Genomic DNA, 26,504 nt, shown 5'->3' on the forward strand with positions numbered 1-26,504 from the left:
ATCAACACCGGTTTTCCTTGAAGCAGAGGTTCTGCCTGGCTTAGAGCATTGTAGATTGCTCTTAGTTCCAGAATGTTTATGTGAAGAGACGTTTCCAGGCTCGTCCACACTCCCTGGAAGTTTCTTCCTTGTGTGACTGCTCCCCAGCCTCTCAGGCTGGCGTCCGTGGTCACCAGGATCCAATCCTGTATGCCGAATCTGCGGCCCTCCAATAGATGAGCACTCTGCAACCACCACAGAAGAGATACCCTTGTCCTTGGAGACAGGGTTATCCGCTGGTGCATCTGAAGATGCGACCCTGACCATTTGTCTAACAGATCCCTCTGGAAAATTCGTGCATGGAATCTGCCGAATGGAATTGCTTCGTAAGAAGCCACCATTTTTCCCAGGACTCTTGTGCATTGATGTACAGACACCTTTCCTGGTTTTAGGAGGTTCCTGACAAGCTCGGACAACTCCTTGGCTTTTTCCTCCGGGAGAAAAACCTTTTTCTGAACCGTGTCCAGAATCATCCCTAGGAACAGCAGACGAGTTGTCGGCATTAACTGGGATTTTGGAATATTCAGAATCCAGCCGTGCTGTTTTAGCACTTCTTGAGACAGTGCTAATCCCCTCTCTAGCTGTTCTCTGGACCTTGCCCTTATTAGGAGATCGTCCAAGTATGGGATAATTAATACGCCTTTTCTTCGAAGAAGAATCATCATCTCGGCCATTACCTTTGTAAAGACCCGAGGTGCCGTGGACAATCCGAACGGCAGCGTCTGAAACTGATAGTGACAGTTTTGTACAACGAACCTGAGGTACCCCTGGTGTGAGGGGTAAATTGGAACGTGGAGGTACGCATCCTTGATGTCCAAGGACACCATAAAGTCCCCTTCTTCCAGGTTCGCTATCACTGCTCTGAGTGACTCCATTTTGAACTTGAACTTCTTTATGTACAGGTTCAAGGACTTCAGATTTAGAATAGGTCTTACCGAGCCGTCCGGCTTCGGTACCACAAATAGAGTGGAATAATACCCCTTTCCCTGTTGTAGAAGAGGTACCTTGACTATCACCTGCTGAGAGTACAGCTTGTGAATGGCTTCCAAAACCGTCTCCCTTTCGGAGGGGGACGTTGGTAAAGCAGACTTCAGGAAACGGCGAGGCGGATCTGTCTCTAGTTCCAACCTGTACCCCTGAGATATTATCTGCAGGATCCAGGGATCTACCTGCGAGTGAGCCCACTGCGCGCTGAAATGCTTGAGATGACCGCCCACCGCCCCCGAGTCCGCTTGAGAAGCCCCAGCGTCATGCTGAGGCTTTTGTAGAAGCGGGGGAGGGCTTCTGTTCCTGGGAAGGAGCTGCCTGTTGGTGTCTCTTCCCCCTTCCTCTGCCTCGTGGCAGATATGAATATCCCTTTGCTCTCTTGTTTTTAAAGGAACGAAAGGACTGCGGTTGAAAAGTCGGTGTCTTTTTCTGTTGGGGAGTAGCTTGAGGTAAAAAGGTGGATTTCCCGGCTGTAGCCGTGGCCACCAAATCTGATAGACCGACTCCAAATAACTCCTCCCCTTTATACGGCAAAACTTCCATATGCCGTTTTGAGTCCGCATCGCCTGACCACTGTCGCGTCCATAAACTTCTTCTGGCCGAAATGGACATAGCACTTACCCGTGATGCCAGTGTGCAGATATCCCTCTGTGCATCACGCATATAAAGAAATGCATCCTTTATTTGCTCTAAAGACAGTAAAACATTGTCCCTATCCAGGGTATCAATATTTTCAATCAGGGACTCTGACCAAACTACTCCAGCACTGCACATCCAGGCTGACGCTATAGCTGGTCGTAGTATAACACCTGTATGTGTGTATATACTTTTTTGGATATTTTCCATCCTCCTATCTGTTGGATCTTTAAGTGCGGCCGTCTCAGGAGAGGGTAACGCCACTTGTTTAGATAAGCGTGTGAGCGCCTTATCCACCCTAGGAGGTGTTTCCCAGCGCGCCCTAACCTCTGACGGGAAAGGGTATAAAGCTAATAACTTCTTTGAAATTAGCATCTTTTTATCGGGGGCAACCCACGCTTCATCACATACATCATTTAGTTCTTCTGATTCAGGAAAAACTATAGGTAGTTTTTTCACACCCCACATAATACCCTGTTTAGTGGTACCAGTAGTATCAGCTAAATGTAACGCCTCCTTCATTGCCAAAATCATATAACGTGTGGCCCTACTGGAAAATACGGTTGATTCGTCACCGTCGCCACTGGAATCAGTGCCTGTGTCTGGGTCTGTGTCGACCGACTGAGGCAAAGGGCGTTTTACAGCCCCTGACGGTGTTTGAGGCGCCTGGACAGGCACTAACTGATTGTCCGGCCGTCTCATGTCGACAAACGACTGCTTTAGCGTGTTGACACTATCCCGTAATTCCATAAATAAAGGCATCCATTCTGGTGTCGACCCCCTAGGAGGTGACATCCCCATATTTGGCAATTGCTCCGCCTCCACACCAATATCGTCCTCATACATGTCGACACACACGTACCGACACACAGCAGACACACAGGGAATGCTCTTAACGAAGACAGGACCCCACTAGCCCTTTGGGGAGACAGAGGGAGAGTTTGCCAGCACACACCAAAAGCGCTATATATGACAGGGATAGCCTTATAATAAGTGCTCCCTGTATAGCTGCTTTTATAATATAATTTTTGCCACTATTTTGCCCCCCCTCTCTTGTTTTACCCTGTTTCTGTAGTGCAGTGCAGGGGAGAGACCTGGGAGCCGTCCTGACCAGCGGAGCTGTGTAAGGAAAATGGCGCTGTGTGCTGAGGAGATAGGCCCCGCCCCTTTTCCGGCGAGCTCGTCTCCCGCTCTTTAGTGTATTCTGGCAGGGGTTAAATATCTCCATATAGCCCCGGAGGCTATATGTGAGGTATTTTTTAGCCAAATAGGTTTTCATTTGCCTCCCAGGGCGCTCCCCTCCCAGCGCCCTGCACCCTCAGTGACTGCCGTGTGAAGTGTGCTGAGAGGAAAATGGCGCACAGCTGCAGTGCTGTGCGCTACCTTTAGAAGACTGAGGAGTCTTCTGCCGCCGATTCTGGACCTCTTCATGTTTCAGCATCTGCAAGGGGGCCGGCGGCGAGGCTCCGGTGACCATCCAGGCTGTACCTGTGATCGTCCCTCTGGAGCTGATGTCCAGTAGCCAAGAAGCCAATCCATCCTGCACGCAGGTGAGTTCACTTCTTCTCCCCTAAGTCCCTCGTTGCAGTGATCCTGTTGCCAGCAGGACTCACTGTAAAATAAAAAACCTAAGCTAAACTTTCTCTAAGCAGCTCTTTAGGAGAGCCACCTAGATTGCACCCTTCTCGGCCGGGCACAAAAATCTAACTGGCTTGGAGGAGGGTCATAGGGGGAGGAGCCAGTGCACACCACCTGATCGGAAAGCTTTACTTTTGTGCCCTGTCTCCTGCGGAGCCGCTATTCCCCATGGTCCTTTCAGGAACCCCAGCATCCACTAGGACGATAGAGAAATTTAAATATATCGTAGAAAACTATTTCACAAATAACACAGGGCCTGATTCCAACTTGTATGGAATTGCAGTTGCAGGGAAGCGGCTGTGCAATTCTGTACAAATAAAATGCATCTGTGAGATCCGATTGCTGCAACTGAGCACACAGTAGCGGATCACCATCATAGCCATCGGCTACGACTCTTGATGTTAGCAGACCACGGTCAATCTGTGTAAGCTAAGTATACAGACAGCTGGATTCAGGAAGTCTGTATCTGAGATGATGTAGGCCCTGGGCCCAAAATGCATACACAACGTGGGTTACAAGAGAGCAGTGCGGGTTGTTGCCGCCCCAAATGAAATAATTGGACAGTGTATGCTTAGTATTAGGGATAGTAGTTGACAGATGGCAGGAGGACACAGAGCAAGGCAGCAGCTGCAAAGGCAAATAATGAGGGATAAATGCATATATCCCTCATTATTTGCCTTTGCAGCTGCTGCCTTGCTCTGTGTCTTCCTGCCATCCCAAATGCTTACTGGATTAGAATTTGCAATCCTTACTAAATTAGGCCCTTGGTGCAGAAATGTTAAGTCATTAGTGATTGGTCCATACAGCACAAGAGAAAAAGCTTTTTCCAGAAGCAGAAGCTGTGGGTCCCTATTTCCCAACCATAAGCTCCAACTGCTATTCCACTGAGTTACGTATGTTCCCTCAGCAATTATACTGTAAGCTCATTTAGGAAAAGGTAGCCTCTGACTTTTGTTTCATGTCATTGTATTTTATTTATTTGCATCATGATACCCCTTAATGAATAGTGTGGTGTAATATATTGTCACGATTAAAGTAATGGATTTTTTTTTTACAAAAATAATAATAATAATAATAATAATAAAAAAAATAATAATAATAATAGACTACATAATGAATTTGGGATATGGCGTTTGGGACCCCTGTAAAAAAGACATATAACTAAAGAGGGTTTAGAAGCAGGAAACATCATTAATAAATGATAAAGAGTGGGTACAAAGACTAGATTTGCTAGCTTTAGAGGTGACAAAATGTGAATGTATAAATATATTTGAAGTTAATATAAATAAAATATTTCTCTAATTAACTTCCTGTACCATTTACCATACATATGGCAAGTTGCATTGGTTTCACCACCTGCATAGGAAAGAGCTCTTTACTGTAAAGGAAGTGACATTACAGCATTCCTTACTATGAGGTGGTCTTGGCAAACGTAAACATAGGCTGTATGTCTGTCTTGGACGATATGCTATTTGTAGAATGCATTATTGGGGTGGTTGACCAAGGCTCTTTATCAGATTGCCCTTTTTGGAGTCACCTAAATGGATGGGGAACATTACCTATATATCCCTAAGGATCTTGCAGTCACATCAGATTTTTCTTTCTTTTTGCTCTCCAAAGATTTCTGGAGAATTGAAATTTCATGTTCTTACATATACTCCAAATGATTTCCAAAATCCTCAAAGTATTAAAACTTAAATGACCACAAGGAATGCAATTTCATATTTATAAATCTCCATATCATAAGAAGTTTAACAATGTATTTAGTTTTTGCTACACAGCTTAATGCAAGCTATTGTTATTTGTTATCAGCCTGGGAGAGACTCATTCCAGTGCACTTCAAAAGAAGCTCCAAAATAGTTTTGCATTTATTTGCAGATAATTTATAAAACTTTTTAGTAAAAAGCAACTCATACTGAAGTTTAGGGATCCTTAGAGCTCTGCTAGCAGCCACATGTCCACCATATGCATCTCTTGTACACATGCTGTGATGTTACCTGTGTACTTGTGCTGGAATCACTCTGTAGGCGTGCGTGGTCTTGTCTGTCAGAACTGCAGCTTTGGGAAGACTGAAAAGAAAGTAAATGGTTAAGGTTTAAAGATAATCTTTTTTTTATATCAGACGCTACAAGCATCAAGCAAAAAAACAAGAAACACCACCATAGAGTTAAACCTGGGAAAAGTGCCTTTGGATTATAAATAGCTATTCTGACGGGTTCATTATGATATACCACATGTCGGGATGCTGGCAGTCACATGACCGACACTGGCATCCTGACATTGAAGATCCTGATGTTGGAGGGAGTAAATATTTTTTTACCCCACCTCCCCTCCCCTAACCCTCAGGGATGGCGGTTAGGGCTAACCCCCCAGTTCCTAATCCTAACCTTCCCAACCGAGCCCTAACCACAATACTTATTTTTTGGTGTCGGCTAAACGCATCCCTTTCTCACAATGGTAGCGATGCCAAATATAATCTCTCTAATGGAGCTGGTATAATTGTGAGAGAAGTGCTTTGCTAAATGTACGCAACTCTGACTCGTATCCACTTGCAGATAAAGGATGTAACTGGATGGCAATGGGGCATTCGTGTATAGGCTAAGTTTAACAAGGATATGCTGACAGAACTGCGCACTATGCAGACTTCAGCTACATGGGAAGTTTATGAATCGGGGTTGTGCATTCCCATAGATGCGTACAAGTCTGCTTATGAGGAATAAACGCATTCATATTTATGCACACAAGGCAGGTGTAACTCTGAATTGGTCCCTTTATGCCTTTCTGGTTTTTGATAATTTCTGGATGCCGGATCCAGTTATACTTGTCTACTCCAATACCTATGTGCTTGTGTTTTAAAACTGCCAATATACAACAGCATGTAAGTTTTCCATTTGGTAATGTTATTAATGGCAAACTATTTCTACTTGACTCAATATATCACATGATGAGTATTTGCTGTATATAAGAGGTTTGCAGCTGACCTCATTGCTGACTGTGGAGTCTCTGTGCAACATCCTCTGGATCTGGATGTCTAAGCTGGCTCCAGAAGAGCACTTCAATAGAGCAGCTGCATGAGACTCCTTCTCCCTCTGACGCACAATAGCCTCACACCCGAGCCACTCTGCCATGGTTTGCTCGTAGCAGGCGCGGATTTGATCATCCACCTATGGTGATTGCAACAGGAAAAAGCAAAAGTATAATAACAGTTTATACTTACAGATGACATCATTAACTCCACATAACTCAAAGATTATCAGTATGGGCGACCTGCTACTTATTTTATCCTCAGCTTTGTAGAATCACAACTTCATATACAGTATATACAGTATATAGGTCCACGCATTAAAGAAATCACTACATTCTGTCCTCTTTATTGGTATCAGTTAGTGCTCTCAATTTTGGTTATTTACACATTGCTATGAGACAAAATGCTGCTCCGTTGTTTATTCTATGTCATGCACATCATGGTCCATTTGATTTGCCTGCAATGCTGGCTAGATTGTATTGTATTGTTTTGAGTGTTATTTTTCTGCACTGTCGTGGATATTTTTAATGTCACTTTGTATTTCTTTGTTTGAAAATAAGAATAGATTTTTTTTTTTAAAGAAATCACACAAAAAAAAAACAAGATTATGAGGGTATCCTATTAGCCACAAAAACAAAACAAAAATAGCAAAAAACACATAAGATCCACAAAAAGTTGTGGACCTATGTATTTTCCATGGCTGTGATGGGGGAAAAAAAGGCTTCTTATCACAGATTTGATGTTAGGGAGGCAAAACAAAATCCCTGATAAGTGCCGGCATCAGGACTAATTGGATAGTCCCAGACGCGGGAATTAAGCTACCGTGGCTAGTAGGATACCGCCTTATATATTCAGTCACAGAGATTCACCAAACTAACTTTAATAAACCTTACCATAGATAATGAAAGTACTTATAACTGCTACTTTGCTATTCTCAAAATAGTTATAGTAGATATTTAATAATGTGAAACGCAGATTAGAAGTAATCCAAAAATACTCAAACTGTTCACAATATATCCTAAAAAATAAGAATTTACTTACCGATAATTCTATTTCTCATAGTCCGTAGTGGATGCTGGGACTCCGTAAGGACCATGGGGAATAGCGGCTCCGCAGGAGACTGGGCACAAAAGTAAAAGCTTGAACTAGCTGGTGTGCACTGGCTCCTCCCCCTATGACCCTCCTCCAAGCCTCAGTTAGGATACTGTGCCCGGACGAGCGTACATAATAAGGAAGGATATTGAATCCCGGGTAAGACTCATACCAGCCACACCAATCACACCGTACAACCTGTGATCTGAACCCAGTTAACAGTATGATAAACGAAGGAGCCTCTGAAAAGATGGCTCACAACAATAATAACCCGAATTTTGTAACAATAACTATATACAAGTATTGCAGACAATCCGCACTTGGGATGGGCGCCCGGCATCCACTACGGACTATGAGAAATAGAATTATCGGTAAGTAAATTCTTATTTTCTCTAACGTCCTAAGTGGATGCTGGGACTCCGTAAGGACCATGGGGATTATACCAAAGCTCCCAAACGGGCGGGAGAGTGCGGATGACTCTGCAGCACCGAATGAGAGAACTCCAGGTCCTCCTCAGCCAGGGTATCAAATTTGTAGAATTTAGCAAACGTGTTTGCCCCTGACCAAGTAGCTGCTCGGCAAAGTTGTAAAGCCGAGACCCCTCGGGCAGCCGCCCAAGATGAGCCCACCTTCCTTGTGGAATGGGCTTTTACAGATTTTGGCTGTGGCAGGTCTGCCACAGAATGCGCAAGCTGAATTGTACTACAAATCCAACGAGCAATCGTCTGCTTAGAAGCAGGAGCACCCAGCTTGTTGGGTGCATACAGGATAAACAGCGAGTCAGATTTCCTGACTCCAGCCGTCCTGGAAATATATATTTTGAGGGCCCTGACTACGTCCAGTAACTTGGAGTCCTCCAAGTCCCTAGTAGCCGCAGGCACCACAATAGGCTGGTTCACGTGAAACGCTGAAACCACCTTTGGGAGAAATTGAGGACGAGTCCTCAATTCTGCCCTATCCGTGTGAAAAATCAGGTAAGGGCTTTTATAAGATAAAGCCGCCAATTCTGAGACACGCCTGGCTGAAGCCAGGGCTAACAGCATTACCACCTTCCATGTGAGATATTTTAATTCCACAGTGGTGAGTGGTTCAAACCAATGTGATTTTAGGAACCCCAAAACCACATTGAGATCCCAAGGTGCCACCGGGGGCACAAAAGGAGGCTGTATATGCAGTACACCTTTGACAAACGTCTGGACTTCAGGCACTGAAGCCAGTTCTTTTTGGAAGAAAATCGACAGGGCCGAAATTTGAACTTTAATGGACCCTAATTTTAGGCCTATAGACAGTCCTGTTTGCAGGAAATGTAGGAAGCGACCCAGTTGAAATTCCTCTGTAGGGGCCTCATTGGCCTCACACCATGCAACATATTTTCGCCAAATGCGGTGATAATGTTTTGCGGTTACATCCTTTCTGGCCTTTATCAGGGTAGGGATGACTTCTTCTGGAATGCCTTTTTCCTTCAGGATCCGGCGTTCAACCGCCATGCCGTCAAACGCAGCCGCGGTAAGTCTTGGAACAGACAAGGTCCCTGCTGGAGCAGGTCCTTTCTTAGAGGTAGAGGCCACGGGTCCTCCGTGAGCATCTCTTGAAGTTCCGGGTACCAAGTCCTTCTTGGCCAATCCGGAACCACGAGTATAGTTCTTACTCCTCTCCTTTTTATGATTCTCAGTACTTTTGGTATGAGAGGCAGAGGAGGGAACACATACACTGACTGGTACACCCATGGTGTTACCAGAGCGTCCACCGCTATTGCCTGAGGGTCCCTTGACCTGGCGCAATATCTGTCCAGTTTTTTGTTGAGACGGGACGCCATCATGTCCACCTTTGGTTTTTCCCAACGGTTTACCATCTCTTGGAAGACTTCTGGATGAAGTCCCCACTCCCCCGGGTGAAGGTCGTGTCTGCTGAGGAAGTCCGCTTCCCAGTTGTCCACTCCCGGAATGAACACTGCTGACAGTGCTATCACATGATTCTCCGCCCAGCGAAGAATCCTTGCAGCTTCTGCCATCGCCCTCCTGCTTCTCGTGCCGCCCTGTCTGTTTACGTGGGCGACTGACGTGATGTTGTCCGATTGGATCAATACCGCCTGACCCTGAAGCAGGGGTTTTGCTTGACTTAGGGCATTGTAAATGGCCCTTAGTTCCAGAATGTTTATATGTAGAGATGTTTCCATGCTTGACCACAAGCCCTGGAAATTTTGTCCCTGTGTGACTGCTCCCCAGCCTCTCAGGCTGGCATCTGTGGTCACCAGGATCCAATCCTGAATGCCGAATCTGCGGCCCTCTAGTAGATGAGCACTCTGCAGCCACCACAGAAGAGACACCCTTGTCCTTGGCGACAGGGTTATCCGCTGATGCATCTGAAGATGCGATCCGGACCATTTGTCCAGAAGATCCCACTGAAACGTTCTTGCATGGAATCTTCCAAATGGAATCGCTTCGTAAGAAGCCACCATTTTTCCCAGGACCCTCATGCACTGATGCACTGACACCTGGCCTGGTTTTAGGAGATTCCTGACTAGCTCGGATAACTCCCTGGCCTTCTCCTCTGGGAGAAACACCTTTTTCTGGACTGTGTCCAGAATCATTCCTAGGAACAGGAGACGTGTCGTTGGAATCAGCTGCGATTTTGGAATATTTAGGATCCACCCGTGCTGACGTAACACTAACTGAGATAGTGCTACTCCGACTTCTAACTGTTCCCTGGACCTTGCCCTTATCAGGAGATCGTCCAAGTAAGGGATAATTAAAACGCCTTTTCTTCGAAGAAGAATCATCATTTCGGCCATTACCTTGGTAAAGACCCGAGGTGCCGTGGACAACCCAAACGGCAGCGTCTGAAACTGATAATGACAGTTTTGTACTACAAACCTGAGGTACCCTTGGTGAGAAGGGTAGATTGGGACGTGGAGATAAGCATCTTTGATGTCCAGAGACACCATATAGTCCCCTTCTTCCAGGTTTGCTATCACTGCTCTGAGTGACTCCATCTTGAATTTGAACCTCTTTATGTAAGTGTTCAAGGATTTTAGATTTAAAATTGGTCTCACCGAGCCGTCCGGCTTCGGTACCACAAACAGCGTGGAATAATACCCCTTTCCCTGTTGTAGGAGAGGTACCTTGATTATCACCTGCTGGGAATACAGCTTGTGAATGGCTTCCAAAACTGCCTCCCTGTCGGAGGGAGACTTTGGTAGAGCAGACTTCAGGAACCGGCGAGGGGGAGACGTCTCGAATTCCAGTTTGTACCCCTGTGATACTACCTGCAGAATCCAGTGGTCCACTTGCGAGTGAGCCCACTGCGCGTTGAAATTTTTGAGACGGGCCCCCACCGTGTCCGAGTCCGCTTGTAAAGCCCCAGCGTCATGCTGAAGACTTGGCAGAAGCAGAGGAGGGCTTCTGCTCCTGGGAAGAGGCTGCCTGGTGCAGTCTTTTTCCTCTTCCTCTGCCCCGGGGCAGAAATGAGTGGCCTTTTGCCCGCCTGTACTTATGGGAACGAAAGGACTGAGTTTGAAAAGACGGTGTCTTTTTCTGCTGAGAGGTGACCTGGGGTAAAAAGGTGGACTTTCCGGCCGTTGCCGTGGCCACCAGGTCCGATAGACCGGCCCCAAATAACTCCTCTCCTTTAAACGGCAATACTTCCATATGTCGTTTGGAATCCGCATCCCCTGACCACTGTCGCGTCCATAACGCTCTTCTGGCAGAAATGGACATAGCACTCACTCTTGATGCCAGGGTGCAAATATCCCTCTGTGCATCACGCATATATAGTAATGCATCCTTCAAATGCTCTATAGTTAGTAATATACTGTCCCTATCCAGGGTATCAATATTTTCAGTCAGGGAATCCGACCACGCCACTCCAGCACTGCACATCCAGGCTGATGCGATTGCTGGTCGCAGTATAACACCAGTATGTGTGTATATACCCTTCAGGATATTTTCCAGCCTTCTATCCGCTGGTTCTTTGAGGGCGGCCGTATCAGGAGACGGTAACGCTACTGGTTTAGATAAACGTGTGAGCGCTTTATCTACTTTAGGGGGTGTTTCCCAACGCGCCCTAACCTCTGGCGGGAAAGGGTATAGTGCCAATAATTTATTAGAGATTAGCACTTTTTTATCGGGGGAAACCCACGCTTTATCACACACCTCATTTAATTCATCTGACTCAGGAAAAGCTACTGGTAGTTTTTTCACTCCCCACATAATACCCTTCTTTGTGGTACTTGTAGTGTCAGAAATGTTCAATGCCTCCTTCATTGCCGTGATCATGTAACGTGTGGCCCTACTGGACATTACGTTTGTCTCCTCACCGTCGACACTGGACTCAGTATCCGTGTCTGGGTCTGTGTCGACCCACTGAGGTAACGGGCGTTTTATCGCCCCTGACGGTGTCTGAGACGCCTGGACAGGCACTAATTGATTTGTCGGCTGTCTCATGTCGTCAACAGTTTTTTGTAAAGTGCTGACATTGTCACGTAGTTCTTTAAATACAACCATCCAGTCAGGTGTCGACTCCCTAGGGGGTGACATCACTAATACAGGCAGTTGCTCTGCTTCCACATCATTTTCCTCCTCATACATGTCGACACAATCGTACCGACACCCAGCACACACACAGGGAATGCTCTGATAGAGGACAGGACCCCACTAGCCCTTTGGGGAGACAGAGGGAGAGTTTGCCAGCACACACCAGAGCGCTATATATATATAGGGATAACCTTATATAAGTGTTACTCCCTTTTATAGCTGCTGTTTATAATTTAGCTGCCAATAGTGCCCCCCCTCTCTCGTTTTTACCCTGATTCTGTAGGGACTGCAGGGGAGAGTCAGGGAGCCGTCCTTCCAGCGGAACTGTGAGGGAAAATGGCGCTTGTGTGCTGAGGAGATAGGCTCCGCCCCTTCACGACGGCCTTATCTCCCGCTTTTTTCTGGAAAACTGGCAGGGGTTAAATACATCCATATAGCCCAGGAGCTATATGTGATGTATTTCTTTTGCCATCCTAAGGTATTTCTGTTTTTTATTGCGTCTCAGGGCGCTCCCCCCCAGCGCCCTGCACCCTCAGTGACCGGAGTGTGAAGTGTGCTGAGAGCAATGGCGCACAGCTGCAGTGCTGTGCGCTACCTTAGTTGAAGACAGGAACGTCTTCTGCCGCCGATTTCACCGGACCTCTTCGTTCTTCTGGCTCTGTAAGGGGGCCGGCGGCGCGGCTCCGGGACCCATCCAGGCTGAACCTGTGATCGTCCCTCTGGAGCTAATGTCCAGTAGCCTAAGAAACCCAATCCACTCTGCACGCAGGTGAGTTCGTTTCTTCTCCCCTTAGTCCCACGATGCAGTGAGCCTGTTGCCAGCAGGACTCACTGAAAATAAAAAACCTAAAATAAACTTTTACTCTAAGCAGCTCAGGAGAGCCACCTAGCATGCACCCTTCTCGTTCGGGCACAAAAATCTAACTGAGGCTTGGAGGAGGGTCATAGGGGGAGGAGCCAGTGCACACCAGCTAGTTCAAGCTTTTACTTTTGTGCCCAGTCTCCTGCGGAGCCGCTATTCCCCATGGTCCTTACGGAGTCCCAGCATCCACTTAGGACGTTAGAGAAATAAATGGAATTGAAGAGGGAAGTGTATGGAGGCTTTATGTAACAATCTTCTGAAAAATGTTTTGCTGTTTATTAATGGATGAAGATGTGACCTAGGGATTTTGGGGACTACTCAGAGATGGATGCAGATCTTGTCCATATACTCACAAGCTGGGGGCCGCTCAGCACAGGTCAAGGCCATCCAGCATGTGTGTTGCGTAATCGTTGCGTTTGCAATGTCATTGTGAACGCATCGATTAGAGGACGACCCCCTGCCTGCATAGCTTGGCTGTGCTGGCAAGCGGTGTGGCACCATCTTTTGTCTTGGAGCGGCTGTGTGTGACATCACGAAGCTGCCCCGAAAATGGTCCAGACACGCCTGCGTTGTCCGGATCACGCCCCACAAATGCTGCAGTGCCGCCCCCCACAACGCCCGCAGCTTTCAATTATTATGCGACCGCATCCGTACGGGATGCAATTGCATGGTGAAGGGTTGCACAGACCCGATGGATGCAGTCGCTGCATGTGAACGCAGCAGGCGCATCCATCTCTGATTAAGGCCCGTTAGTTTAAATGTTGGTATTCTATTTACTGATAAATGTGTGGGTAAAAGTGCTACAGAAAAGTCATCCACCTGCAAGTCGATTGCCACTACTAGCGTGCCCGCGGCCATGGAGGTGAACTGTCCATGCACCTGCGATCCATAGGATCACATGAGTGCGTGCGTTCCCGCGAACGGGTCGAAGGTAGCAGCGGCTAGTCGAAATACAATACATTGACATCAGCAGTTATTAGCATAGTATCAATTCTGCAAATCTCTTATAAATATATTCTATTGAAAGGCCGATATATCACGGGTCTGTCGGCCAGTGTGTACGAACGATATGTCTGTGAACGCTGTCGTTCAAAGACATATCGTGTCGGCCCTGCAGCACAGCCAATGACCAATATATCTACGGATATATTAGTGCATCGCTGTGTGTGTACGGGAGGGCCGCCGACCGCCCGTACACATGCTGCAGCAGCCGGCAGCGACTGACAGCTGAACTGGGCGGGCGCCCAGTTTGTGACGTCAGTCCCAACTGATCGGGCAGTGTGTATGCTCAACACTCTGCACGGTCCATCCATAGATATATCGGCAGATCAATTGATCTGCCGATATACAGTATCTACTAGTGTGTACCAAGCATTTCTTATCCATTAACCTGTGCTGGCAATCATAAATTAAGAGAAAAGTGCAGAAGCAGAGCATTTTGTCCCTCCTGGAGAGGGTCATGTTGGGAGGTATGTAATTATTATTATCCTTTATTTATATTGTGTCACAAGGGATCCGCAGCGCCCAATTACAGAGTACATAAATGAAAAATCAAAACAGGACAACAGTGACTTACAGTTGAAGACAATATAGGACAAGTACAGGGTAAATAACACTGACATAAGTATCAGAGTGGCAGAAAACCACAGGATTAGGTGCCGTTGAGGATGGTTTAAGTAAGAGAAGGATAAGCACATGAGGGTTAGGGGCCCTGCCCGTGAGAGCTTAGTGAGAATAGTGTATTTGCGAGAATCACCACATTGTAATACAGGTTGAGTCTCCCATATCCAAAATGCTTGGGACCAGAGGTATTTTGGATTTCAGATTTTTCGGTATTTTGGAATATTTGCATACCATACAGTAACTTGGGGATGGGACCCAAATCTAAACATGAAATGCATTTATGTTTCATACACACCTTATACCAGGCACTCCCAACCTCGACCCTCAAGGCACACTAACAGTCTAGGTTTTAGTGATAACCATGCTTGAGCACAGGTGACTTAATTAGTACCTTCAGTTATTTTGATTTAACCATCTGTGCTGAAGCCTGGATATCACTAAAACCTACACTGTTAGTGGTATATTTACTGAAGTGTGGGATTATGTTGCCTACAACAACTAATTAAATTCCACTTATTTATCTAGCACCTTTTAGAAGATAATATGCAGAATCTGATTGGTTGCTATGGGCAACATCTCCACTTCTATAAACCCAAACTTTAGTAAATATACCCCTTAGTGTTAATAAAATTTTGTGCACTTAGCGCTCCATTGAAAGGATAATAAAAATATTACTTCCCTTTTAAATTTTCTCCTGGGTCCATGAGTTTCATCAATATACAGAGGGTTTCTCCAGAGGGTATATAGAAAGTAAATAAAACAAAAAAAAATGGTGTGATCTGTACAGGCTGGGAAGCCGCGGCCTGACCTTGTCATTGCTTCCTCAGATCCCAATCATCAGTAAGGACAAGGTCAGGCCGCGGCTTCCCAGCCTGCACAGATCACACCATTGTTTTTATTGTTTTATTTACTTTTTATATACCCTCTGGAGAACCCCACTATATATTGATGAAACTCATGGGCCCAGGAGAAAATTTAAAAGGTAAGTAATATTTTTATTATCCTTTCAATAGAGCGCTAAGTGCACATATTTTATTAAAACTTTGTATCTCCAGCCAGTCCTTAGATAACACCTGGTCTCACTTACGGCTGCACTTTTTCTGCGCATTCGGGATAATTGTATTTTTACATATACCCCTTAGTGTGTGCCTTGAGGACTGAAGTTGGTAATGCCTGCTTTCTACACATAACTTGAAGGTAAATTTTTACAATATTTTTATTTTTTTGTGCATGAAACAAAGTTTGTGTACACTGAAACATCAGACAGCAAAAGTGTCACTATCTCAGTAGCGATCAGGCAATTACGTATTTTGGTATATTTCTTATTTCTGAACTCTGGATATGGGATACTCAACCTGTAGTTTTAATAGTGAACTCTTTGTTTCTGGTTTAGTTTATGTTTAGAATACAAACACATCATCACACATAGACTTATCAGTCTTGTCCTACCTACCACCCTTCCACATTAATGGATATGTAGCAGTCAATGTCTGCAATGGTATACTGTGTGCAGGATCTTCTTACAGTATGTCTTCAACTCTGGAATCATAATCATATGTGTATTGGAATCCCAACTAAACATAGGAGACAATCCTGAAGGCTTCCTAGATTTCCTGTTGCGTTTCATCAATAAAAGTTATTTCATCAGAGAATGCTTGCATTCATTTGGAAGTATGGTATCTAACAATGATGATGGTGAGAATCCATATTTAATAGTTATTTATACGATTTCTGCAGGTTTATCTTATGCTTTTAACTAATATTGGGGCAGATGTATTAAGCCTGGAGAAGTGATAAAGAAGTGATCAGTGGAAGGTGATTATGCACCAGCCAATCAGCTCCTATCTTTTTTCAAACCTGTAATGATTGGCTGGTGTCTTATCACCTTCCCCTGATCACTTCTTTATCACTTCTCCAGGCTTAATACATCTGCCCCATTATACTCTAAATGTATTTTACTTCTATTGATGTGTAATAAAATTAACTTTTATGAATAATGGGACAGTTTTAATATTGAGTACTTAGAATGTGTTTTAATTTTCTATATTTTATAGTCCATATTAAAGAAAGTAAGTCAGCCATGTAAATTAATGACTAAATAGCAAGTCCGCAATGTTCTCTAGACAACAGTCTAAGGTTTTTCCTAAGCAAATAGAATTATGTTACTAAAAGATATAGCAGAAAGGTGAAAAAAATATCAACCTTTTGTCAAAATGTGCAATTGATCAAAGCAGTGCGCCATGTCAATGCTATTGTGTGATATCAATCACCTCTGAGGAGCACCAACCTCTCTTCTCTCTGCTTCCATCATCCCAAACCGATAATGTCCAAGGAGAAAAGGCCAAACTTCCTTTCTGATCTCGTGCTGAATTCCCCCATAATAAATAAGACGTAACAGTTCCTGCTCTTCATAACTCTGATGGAAAGACAATACACAAATGCTTTACTGCGCCTACTATTTTCAACCAGTGATACAATGTACAGCATAGAAATGTAACATGACTTTGGAAACAAGCAAACTGACAAGCTTCTATAATTTAGATTTAACACTGCTGAATATCCCAAAAGTTCAGTAGATCACCAACTTTTGCCTAAAGGTCCATTGCTGAATATAAAGATGTTTTTGGAGTGCTTTACTTCGTCTTCAAGGGCACAATATTAACAGTGTAGTAAAATTACCTGCTTTTTATTAGTCTACAAAAAAATAAAAATTAAGATACAGAAAATAGTTCAGCAGAGAGGCAATATTTGGATAAAATCAGAGACGGCCCAGATGTCTTTATTACATGGTACTTTTCATGACAGTTCAGAGGAGATGCAGTCGATTTACCCCTGTAATACGCTGTTAATATTTTCTGTCCAAACGTCCTTCAACCATAATGCAAACTACATGCATGCACAATATGAGAACAGTTTCAAATTTCTTAATAATTTCTTAATCAAAATGTATTACTCACCGTACTGTCTTTTAAAAACGTTTGCCATATATCCACTGTTAGACCACAGCTGGCGTTACTCGGAACATCAGGATACACAATTGAATGATTTACCAAAGCTGATAAATGTGTTCTCACAGTAGACAGGTGTCTGCAGTAGGCAAGCCCTAGAATATTAAAAATGCACTATTCACCTGGAAATCATGTACTTAAAAAAATACTGAGATAAACAAAGAACTGTATTACAAAAATAAAGTTATCCCACTCACTTTGCAATCAGCATTAAGGTGCATACACATTGGGCGTTTTTGGTCAGCGTGTATGCACAGCGATGATTGCTGAGATCGCTGGGCTGAAAATCGCTCAGTGCATACACACTGAGCCAGTGCGGGACTGGCCCACAGGGGACTCCCGCGGTGGGCCAACCCCATCCTCTAGGGCAGTGATTTTCAACCTTTTTTTACTCGCGGCACACCAAACAATATTTTAAAATTTCCAAGGCGCACCATCAGTTACCCACAGAAAAAACACACACATTGGCCCTCACAGTAAAAACAAATCCACACATACATTGGCCTACACAGGAAAAACAATCACATTGCTCCTTACATAAATCCTATTGCTCCCCACATGAATTATTCACATTGTACCCCCATAAATCCTTTTTCTCCCCACATAAATCCTATTGAAATCCTGTTGTTCCCTACAGGAGAAATAAAATAACAAATATTAGCCCATACTGGTCAGCTGTCCTCCTCCCTGTTCCTCAGTGGCGTGGGTTGTTCATAGTGGAGTGCTGCGAATATTGAGCAGTGGGCGGTCGGCAAGGAAAGCTGTGTATGCAGGCGGGAACTGGAAGATGTGTATGCAGGTGGGTGGGCTGGCTGGGTGGTGGGACGCGGCAGCTGTGACCTATGATATCACAACGCCGCATCTTCAAGGCATAGGTCATGGTCGGAGCACGACTGATCCTTTAAGAAGAGCCTGGGCCAACAGTTCACTCTGAAGGTGCAGGAAGCTGCTCTGGCTCCGCGGCACACCTTGCAACTGGTCGCGGCACACTAGTGTGCCACGGCACATTGGTAGTAAAAAGCCTGCTCTAGGGATTAGGTTTCAGACACTATCCTAGTGCATTTTAATTATACATTATACATATGTTACATTACACTCTCAGGACTTTGGTGTATTTTCTACAGTGCATTACAATTATTTATCTGGTACATTATCATGCATGCAGTAGCAGTGTTTACTAAATATATTTATCAAGGGGCTCAGCCAATGCACTCTGTAATGCTTAGTCAAACCTCTGTGGTGATTGGCCACATCCCCATGGGAGCCTGGCCACACCCTTAAGCATGGGCCCCCTACCACTGCATTTCCCCGGTGGGCCCTTCATGACTCAGTCCGACACTGCACTGAGCGATTTTCCCCCCTGCCCAGCGATGTCAGCTGGGGGTGAACGGCTTTCCATAGCAGGACGCCATTCATCCTGCCGTTCATCTGCTGGTAATACCGGCAGATGAACGGCGGCCGCTGGCGCTGAAGTGGGGGCGCGCATCAGTGCTCATCGCTGGGGCAAAAAAAACATCGCTGGGGCATACACACTGGGCGGCTTTGAGCTGAAAGCAGCTCAAAACACCAAAAGTGACCTGCTTTCAGCTCAAAACCGCCCAGTGTGTATGGGCCTTAAGTCTCTGAGTTCTGAGCAGATGATATACATAACTGGCAGCAACCAAGGGTTGTAAAATGTTGTAGCTTGCATTCTGGCTGTGCTCAGTATTTGTTTCCATTATATTATATAACTATCATCTGGCACATGAACTAAGGAGCATTAACTGGTATACACTGGAAAGGGAGCATTAATGTTGTTTTTCCAACATATTACTATAAATATCACCCCAAACTGCTGTTGTGTATTATAGGTAGCATGATGGAAGGAATGGGCTACAGGAATCAAGTTGTGGAATATCGGGCCTACTTCAGACCTTATCACAGCAGCAAATTTGTTAGCAAATGGGCATGACCATGTGCACTGCAAGGGGGGGGGGGGGGGGGGGCAGATGTAACATGTGCAGAGAGAGTTAGATTTGGGTGGGGTGTGTTGAAACTGAAATCTAAATTGCAGTGTAAAAATAAAGCTGCCAGCATTTACCCTGCACATAAACAAAATAACCCACCCAAATCTAACTCTCTCTGCACATGTTACATCTGCAGCCCCTGCATTGCACATGGTTTTGCCCATTAGCTAACAAATCTGCTGCTGCAATCAGGTCTGAATTAGGCCCATTGTACCCAGAGGGGATGCTGAACATAAGTCCATTTGCTTAGTGTATCTTGTAAATGATTTGAAAATGTTTTCACACAACCATGGGCGATTCAGAGTCATATACAATTAGCGCACATTTGTGCTATGCAGAGTTTACCTGTTTTCATATGGATCTTTTGCACTAGGCATAAGGCTAATAATGGTGGCATCTATGAGAACATATGGATAAGGGCGGTCAGGATCAGACTGTCCTGCCGAGTGGCTGGGCTAATCCCTTGTACCCCCTTCTTCAGAGCTCCACCCACTACCATTGGGGCATGGCCTATGCAGGGGTAGACTGGTCCCTATAGTACTGCCTTTGGCCATTGTACATAGGTCACCTTTTGGTTACTACAGCTGCTGCTGTGTGCTTGTAAAGCTAAGGAGGGTGCAGGAACTCAAGAAACTCTATCCTCAGCATTGTCTGCTCAGCCGTGCTCTGAGTGACATATTAGGCACAGTCACTTATCCAATCGAAGCACAGACATGCCTCCATCCTTTACATCTCTGCTGTGAATGAAGTAAGCTGGCCGGGAGAAAGATGGAGCTGTGTAGATACTACTCATCTGCAGTGTCTGCAGAGAGTCACACTGGCACAGCTCCAACAAGGGGGGAGCGCCATGTTCTGCAGTCATACTAGTGTGACTGCAATGTCCTGCAGCCCTACTCATGTAAATACAATCTCCTGCAGCCTTCGGAGTAATGTCATGCAACTAACCCGTGTAAATGCTATGTCCTGCAGCTATACTAGGGTAAGTGCAGTGTCCTGCAACTATACTGGTGCGAGTACATCCTGCAACTCTAAGAGTAATGTCGTGCAGTCATACTGGTGGGAGTAATATCCTGCAATCATACTGGTGTTAGTGCAATGTCCTGCAGCCTTGGTAGTAATGTCCTGCAGTCATACTGTTCATACTTGCCCCCTGGGAGAGGACAGCCAGGTCAGCTCAGCTGGTGAGGTGGGTCATCATGGGAAAGTTGGCAAGATGACATGATTGTGTCATAGTGGAAAAATAAGAATTTACTTACCGATAATTCTATTTCTCATAGTCCGTAGTGGATGCTGGGACTTCCGTAAGGACCATGGGGAATAGCGGCTCCGCAGGAGACTGGGCACAAAAGTAAAAGCTTTAGACTAGCTGGTGTGCACTGGCTCCTCCCCCTATGACCCTCCTCCAAGCCTCAGTTAGGATACTGTGCCCGGACGAGCGTACATAATAAGGAAGGATTTTGAATCCCGGGTAAGACTCATACCAGCCACACCAATCACACTGTACAACCTGTGATCTGAACCCAGTTAACAGTATGATAAACGTAGGAGCCTCTGAAAAGATGGCTCACAACAATAAACAACCCAATTTTTTTGTAACAATAACTATATACAAGTATTGCAGACAATCCGCACTTGGGATGGGCGCCCAGCATCCACTACGGACTATGAGAAATAGAATTATCGGTAAGTAAATTCTTATTTTCTCTGACGTCCTAGTGGATGCTGGGACTTCCGTAAGGACCATGGGGATTATACCAAAGCTCCCAAACGGGCGGGAGAGTGCGGATGACTCTGCAGCACCGAATGAGAGAACTCCAGGTCCTCCTCAGCCAGGGTATCGAATTTGTAAAATTTTGCAAACGTGTTTGCCCCTGACCAAGTAGCTGCTCGGCAAAGTTGTAAAGCCGAGACCCCTCGGGCAGCCGCCCAAGATGAGCCCACTTTCCTTGTGGAATGGGCTTTAACAGATTTTGGCTGTGGCAGTCCTGCCACAGAATGTGCAAGCTGAATTGTACTACAAATCCAACGAGCAATCGTCTGCTTAGAAGCAGGAGCACCCAGCTTGTTGGGTGCATACAGGATAAACAGCGAGTCAGATTTTCTGACTCCAGCCGTCCTGGAAACATATATTTTCAGGGCCCTGACTACGTCCAACAACTTGGAGTCCTCCAAGTCCCTAGTAGCCGCAGGCACCACAATAGGTTGGTTCATGTGAAACGCTGAAACCACCTTTGGGAGAAATTGAGGACGAGTCCTCAATTCTGCCCTGTCTGAATGAAAAATTAGGTAAGGGCTTTTATATGACAAAGCCGCCAATTCTGAGACACGCCTGGCTGACGCCAGAGCTAACAGCATGACCACCTTCCATGTGAGATATTTTAATTCCACAGTGGTGAGTGGTTCAAACCAATGTGATTTTAGGAACCCTAAAACTACATTGAGATCCCAAGGTGCCACTGGTGGCACAAAAGGAGGCTGTATATGCAGTACCCCCTTGACAAACGTCTGAACTTCAGGCACTGAAGCCAGTTCTTTCTGGAAGAAGATCGACAGGGCCGAAAGTTGAACCTTAATGGATCCTAATTTTAGGCCCATAGACAGTCCTGCTTGCAGGAAATGCAGGAAACGACCCAGTTGAAATTCCTCTGTGGGGGCCTTCTTGGCCTCATACCAGGCAACATATTTTCGCCAAATGCGGTGATAATGTTTCGCGGTTACATCCTTCCTGGCTTTGATCAGGGTAGGGATGACTTCATCTGGAATGCCTTTTTCCATCAGGATCCGGCGTTCAACCGCCATGCCGTCAAACGCAGCCGCGGTAAGTCTTGGAACAGACAAGGTCCCTGCTGGAGCAGGTCCTTTCTTAGAGGTAGAGGCCACGGGTCCTCCGTGAGCATCTCTTGCAGTTCCGGGTACCAAGTTCTTCTTGGCCAATCCGGAGCCACGAGTATAGTCTTTACTCCTCTCCTTCTTATGATTCTCAGTACTTTTGGTATGAGAGGCAGAGGAGGGAACACATACACCGACTGGTACACCCACGGTGTTACCAGAGCGTCCACCGCTATTGCCTGAGGGTCCCTTGACCTGGCGCAATATCTGTCCAGTTTTTTGTTGAGACGGGACGCCATCATGTCCACCTTTGGTTTTTCCCAACGGTTTACAATCACTTGAAAGACTTCTGGGTGAAGTCCCCACTCCCCCGGGTGGAGGTCGTGTCTGCTGAGGAAGTCTGCTTCCCAGTTGTCCACTCCCGGAATGAACACTGCTGACAGTGCCACCACATGATTTTCCGCCCAGCGAAGAATCCTTGCAGCTTCTGCCATTGCCCTCCTGCTTCTTGTGCCGCCCTGTCTGTTGACGTGGGCGACTGCCGTGATGTTGTCCGATTGGATCAATACCGACTGACCCTGAAGCAGAGGCCTTGCTTGACTTAGGGCATTGTAAATGGCCCTTAGTTCCAGGATATTTATGTGAAGAGACGTTTCCATGCTTGACCACAAGCCCTGGAAATTTCTTCCCTGTGTGACTGCTCCCCAGCCTCTCAGGCTGGCATCGGTGGTCACCAGCATCCAATCCTGAATGCCGAATCTGCGGCCCTCTAGAAGATGAGCACTCTGTAACCACCACAGGAGAGACACCCTTGTCCTTGGAGATAGGGTTATCCGCTGATGCATCTGAAGATGCGATCCGGACCATTTGTCCAGCAGATCCCACTGAAAAGTTCTTGCATGGAATCTTCCGAATGGAATCGCTTCGTAAGAAGCCACCATTTTTCCCAGGACTCTCGTGCATTGATGCACTGACACTTGGCCTGGTTTTAGGAATTTCCTGACTAGCTCGGATAACTCCCTGGCCTTCTCCTCCGGGAGAAACACCTTTTTCTGGACTGTGTCCAGAATCATCCCCAGGAACAGTAGACGTGTTGTTGGAATCAGCTGTGATTTTGGGATATTTAGGATCCACCCGTGCTGACGTAGCACTACCTGAGATAGTGCTACTCCGACCTCTAACTGTTCCCTGGACCTTGCCCTTATCAGGAGATCGTCCAAGTAAGGGATAATTAAGACGCCTTTTCTTCGAAGAAGAATCATCATTTCGGTCATTACCTTGGTAAAGACCCGTGGTGCCGTGGACAATCCAAACGGCAGCGTCTGAAACTGATAATGACAGTTTTGTACCACAAACCTGAGGTACCCTTGGTGAGAAGGGTAGATTGGGACATGGAGATAAGCATCTTTGATGTCTAGAGATACCATATAGTCCCCTTCTTCCAGGTTCGCTATCACTGCTCTGAGTGACTCCATCTTGAATTTGAACCTTTTTATGTAAGTGTTCAAGGATTTTAGATTTAAAATTGGTCTCACCGAGCCGTCCGGCTTCGGTACCACAAACAGCGTGGAATAATACCCCTTTCCCTGTTGTAGGAGGGGTACCTTGATTATCACCTGCTGGGAATACAGCTTGTGAATAACTTCCACTACCGCCTCCCTGTCGGAGGGAGACGTTGGTAGAGCAGACTTCAGGAACCGGCGAGGGGGAGACGTCTCGAATTCCAATTTGTACCCCTGTGATACTACCTCCAGGATCCAGGGGTCCACTTGCGAGTGAGCCCACTGCGCGCTGAAATTCTTGAGACGGCCCCCCACCGTGCCTGAGTCCGCTTGTAGAGCCCCAGCGTCATGCTGAAGACTTGGCAGAAGCGGGGGAGGGCTTCTGCTCCTGGGAAGAGGCTGCCTGGTGCAGTCTTTTTCCCCTTCCTCTGCCCCGGGGCAGAAATGAGTGGCCTTTTGCCCGCTTGCCCTTATGGGAACGAAAGGACTGAGTTTGAAAAGACGGTGTCTTTTTCTGCTGAGAGGTGACCTGGGGTAAAAAGGTGGATTTTCCAGCCGTTGCCGTGGCCACCAGGTCCAATAGACCGACCCCAAATAACTCCTCCCCTTTATACGGCAATACTTCCATATGTCGTTTGGAATCCGCATCACCTGACCACTGTCGCGTCCATAACGCTCTTGTGGCAGAAATGGACATCGCACTCACTCTAGATGCCAGGGTGCAAATATCCCTCTGTGCATCTCGCATATATAGTAATGCATCCTTTAAATGCTCTATAGTTAATAATATACTGTCCCTATCCAGGGTATCAATATTTTCAGTCAGGGAATCCGACCAAGCCACTCCAGCGCTGTACATCCAGGCTGAGGCGATTGCTGGTCGCAGTATAACACCAGTATGTGTGTATATACCTTTTAGGATATTTTCCAGCCTTCTATCAGCTGGTTCCTTAAGGGCGGCCGTATCGGGAGACGGTAACGCCACTTGTTTTGATAAGCGTGTGAGCGCCTGATCTACCCTAGGAGGTGTTTCCCAACGTGCCCTAACCTCTGGCGGGAAAGGATATAGTGCCAATAATTTATTAGAAATCAGCAGTTTTTTATCGGGGGAAAACCACGCTTTATCACACACCTCATTTAATTCATCTGATTCAGGAAAAACTACTGGTAGTTTTTTCACACCCCACATAATACCCTTTTTTGTGGTACTTGTAGTGTCAGAAATATTCAATGCCTCCTTCATTGCCGTGATCATGTAACGTGTGGCCCTACTGGACATTACGTTTGTCTCCTCACCGTCGACACTGGATTCAGTATCCGTGTCTGGGTCTGTGTCGACCATCTGAGGTAACGGGCGTTTTAGCGCCCCCGACGGTGTCTGAGACGCCTGAACAGGCACTAATTGATTTGCCGGCTGTCTCATGTCGTCAACAGTTTTTTGCAAAGTGCTGACACTGTCACGTAATTCTTTAAATACGACCATCCAGTCAGGTGTCGACTCCCTAGGGGGTGACATCACTAACACAGGCAATTGCTCTGCTTCCACATCATTTTCCTCCTCATACATGTCGACACAATCGTACCGACACCCAGCACACACACAGGGAATGCTCTGAAAGAGGACAGGACCCCACGAGCCCTTTGGGGAGACAGAGGGAGAGTTTGCCAGCACACACCAGAGCGCTATATATATACAGGGATAACCTTATGTAAGTGTTACTCCCTTTATAGCTGCTGTTTTATATTAGCTGCCAATAGTGCCCCCCCTCTCTTGTTTTACCCTGATTCTTGTAGCAGGACTGCAGGGGAGAGTCAGGGAGCCGTCCTTCCAGCGGAGCTGTGAAAGAAAATGGCGCTTGTGTGCTGAGGAGAAAGGCTCCGCCCCCTTCACGGCGGCCTTTTCTCCCGCTTTTTTCAGGAAAACTGGCAGGGGTTAAATGCATCCATATAGCCCAGGAGCTATATGTGATGCATTTCTTTAGCCATATAAGGTTTTTATAGTGTTTTATTGCGTCTCAGGGCGCTCCCCCCCAGCGCCCTGCACCCTCAGTGACCGGAGTGTGAAGTGTGCTGAGAGCAATGGCGCACAGCTGCAGTGCTGTGCGCTACCTTATCTGAAGACAGGAACGTCTTCTGCCGCCGATTTCTCCGGACCTCTTCGCTCTTCTGGCTCTGTAAGGGGGCCGGCGGCGCGGCTCTGGGACCCATCCAGGCTGAACCTGTGATCGTCCCTCTGGAGCTAATGTCCAGTAGCCAAGAAGCCCAATCCACTCTGCACGCAGGTGAGTTCGCTTCTTCTCCCCTTAGTCCCACGATGCAGTGAGCCTGTTGCCAGCAGGACTCACTGAAAATAAAAAACCTATTTAAACTTTTACTTCTAAGCAGCTCAGGAGAGCCACCTAGCATGCACCCTTCTCGTTCGGGCACAAAAATCTAACTGAGGCTTGGAGGAGGGTCATAGGGGGAGGAGCCAGTGCACACCAGCTAGTCTAAAGCTTTTACTTTTGTGCCCAGTCTCCTGCGGAGCCGCTATTCCCCATGGTCCTTACGGAAGTCCCAGCATCCACTAGGACGTCAGAGAAATCACATTGTTTCATTAATCGCGAATCACATCAGCCGCCATTCGGATTGACCACTTTTGCTTGCTAAATTGGCGGATGACAGCTGGCTCTGGGAGACTCTTCCCCAGGGCATGATTTTCGTGAGCCTCCTGGCTGTTTCGGAA

General features: G+C 46.2%; 1 protein-coding gene across 2 annotated transcripts in view; it reads right to left on the reverse strand.

The window, feature by feature from the left end:
* The window catches only part of SGSM1 (small G protein signaling modulator 1), a 446,529-nt gene that overhangs the window by 32,040 nt on the left and 387,985 nt on the right, over nt 1-26,504 (reverse strand). For both annotated transcript variants that reach the window (XM_063913222.1, XM_063913221.1), the window contains exons 15-18: nt 17,392-17,537; nt 16,722-16,850; nt 6,282-6,464; nt 5,298-5,369 (exon numbers count right to left, since the gene is read on the reverse strand). In XM_063913222.1, the coding sequence (XP_063769292.1) occupies nt 5,298-5,369; nt 6,282-6,464; nt 16,722-16,850; nt 17,392-17,537 (530 nt within the window). The remainder of the gene's footprint in view (nt 1-5,297; nt 5,370-6,281; nt 6,465-16,721; nt 16,851-17,391; nt 17,538-26,504) is intronic.

Source organism: Pseudophryne corroboree, chromosome 1, assembly GCF_028390025.1.
Source record: "Pseudophryne corroboree isolate aPseCor3 chromosome 1, aPseCor3.hap2, whole genome shotgun sequence".
NCBI classification, from domain to species: Eukaryota; Metazoa; Chordata; class Amphibia; order Anura; family Myobatrachidae; genus Pseudophryne; species Pseudophryne corroboree.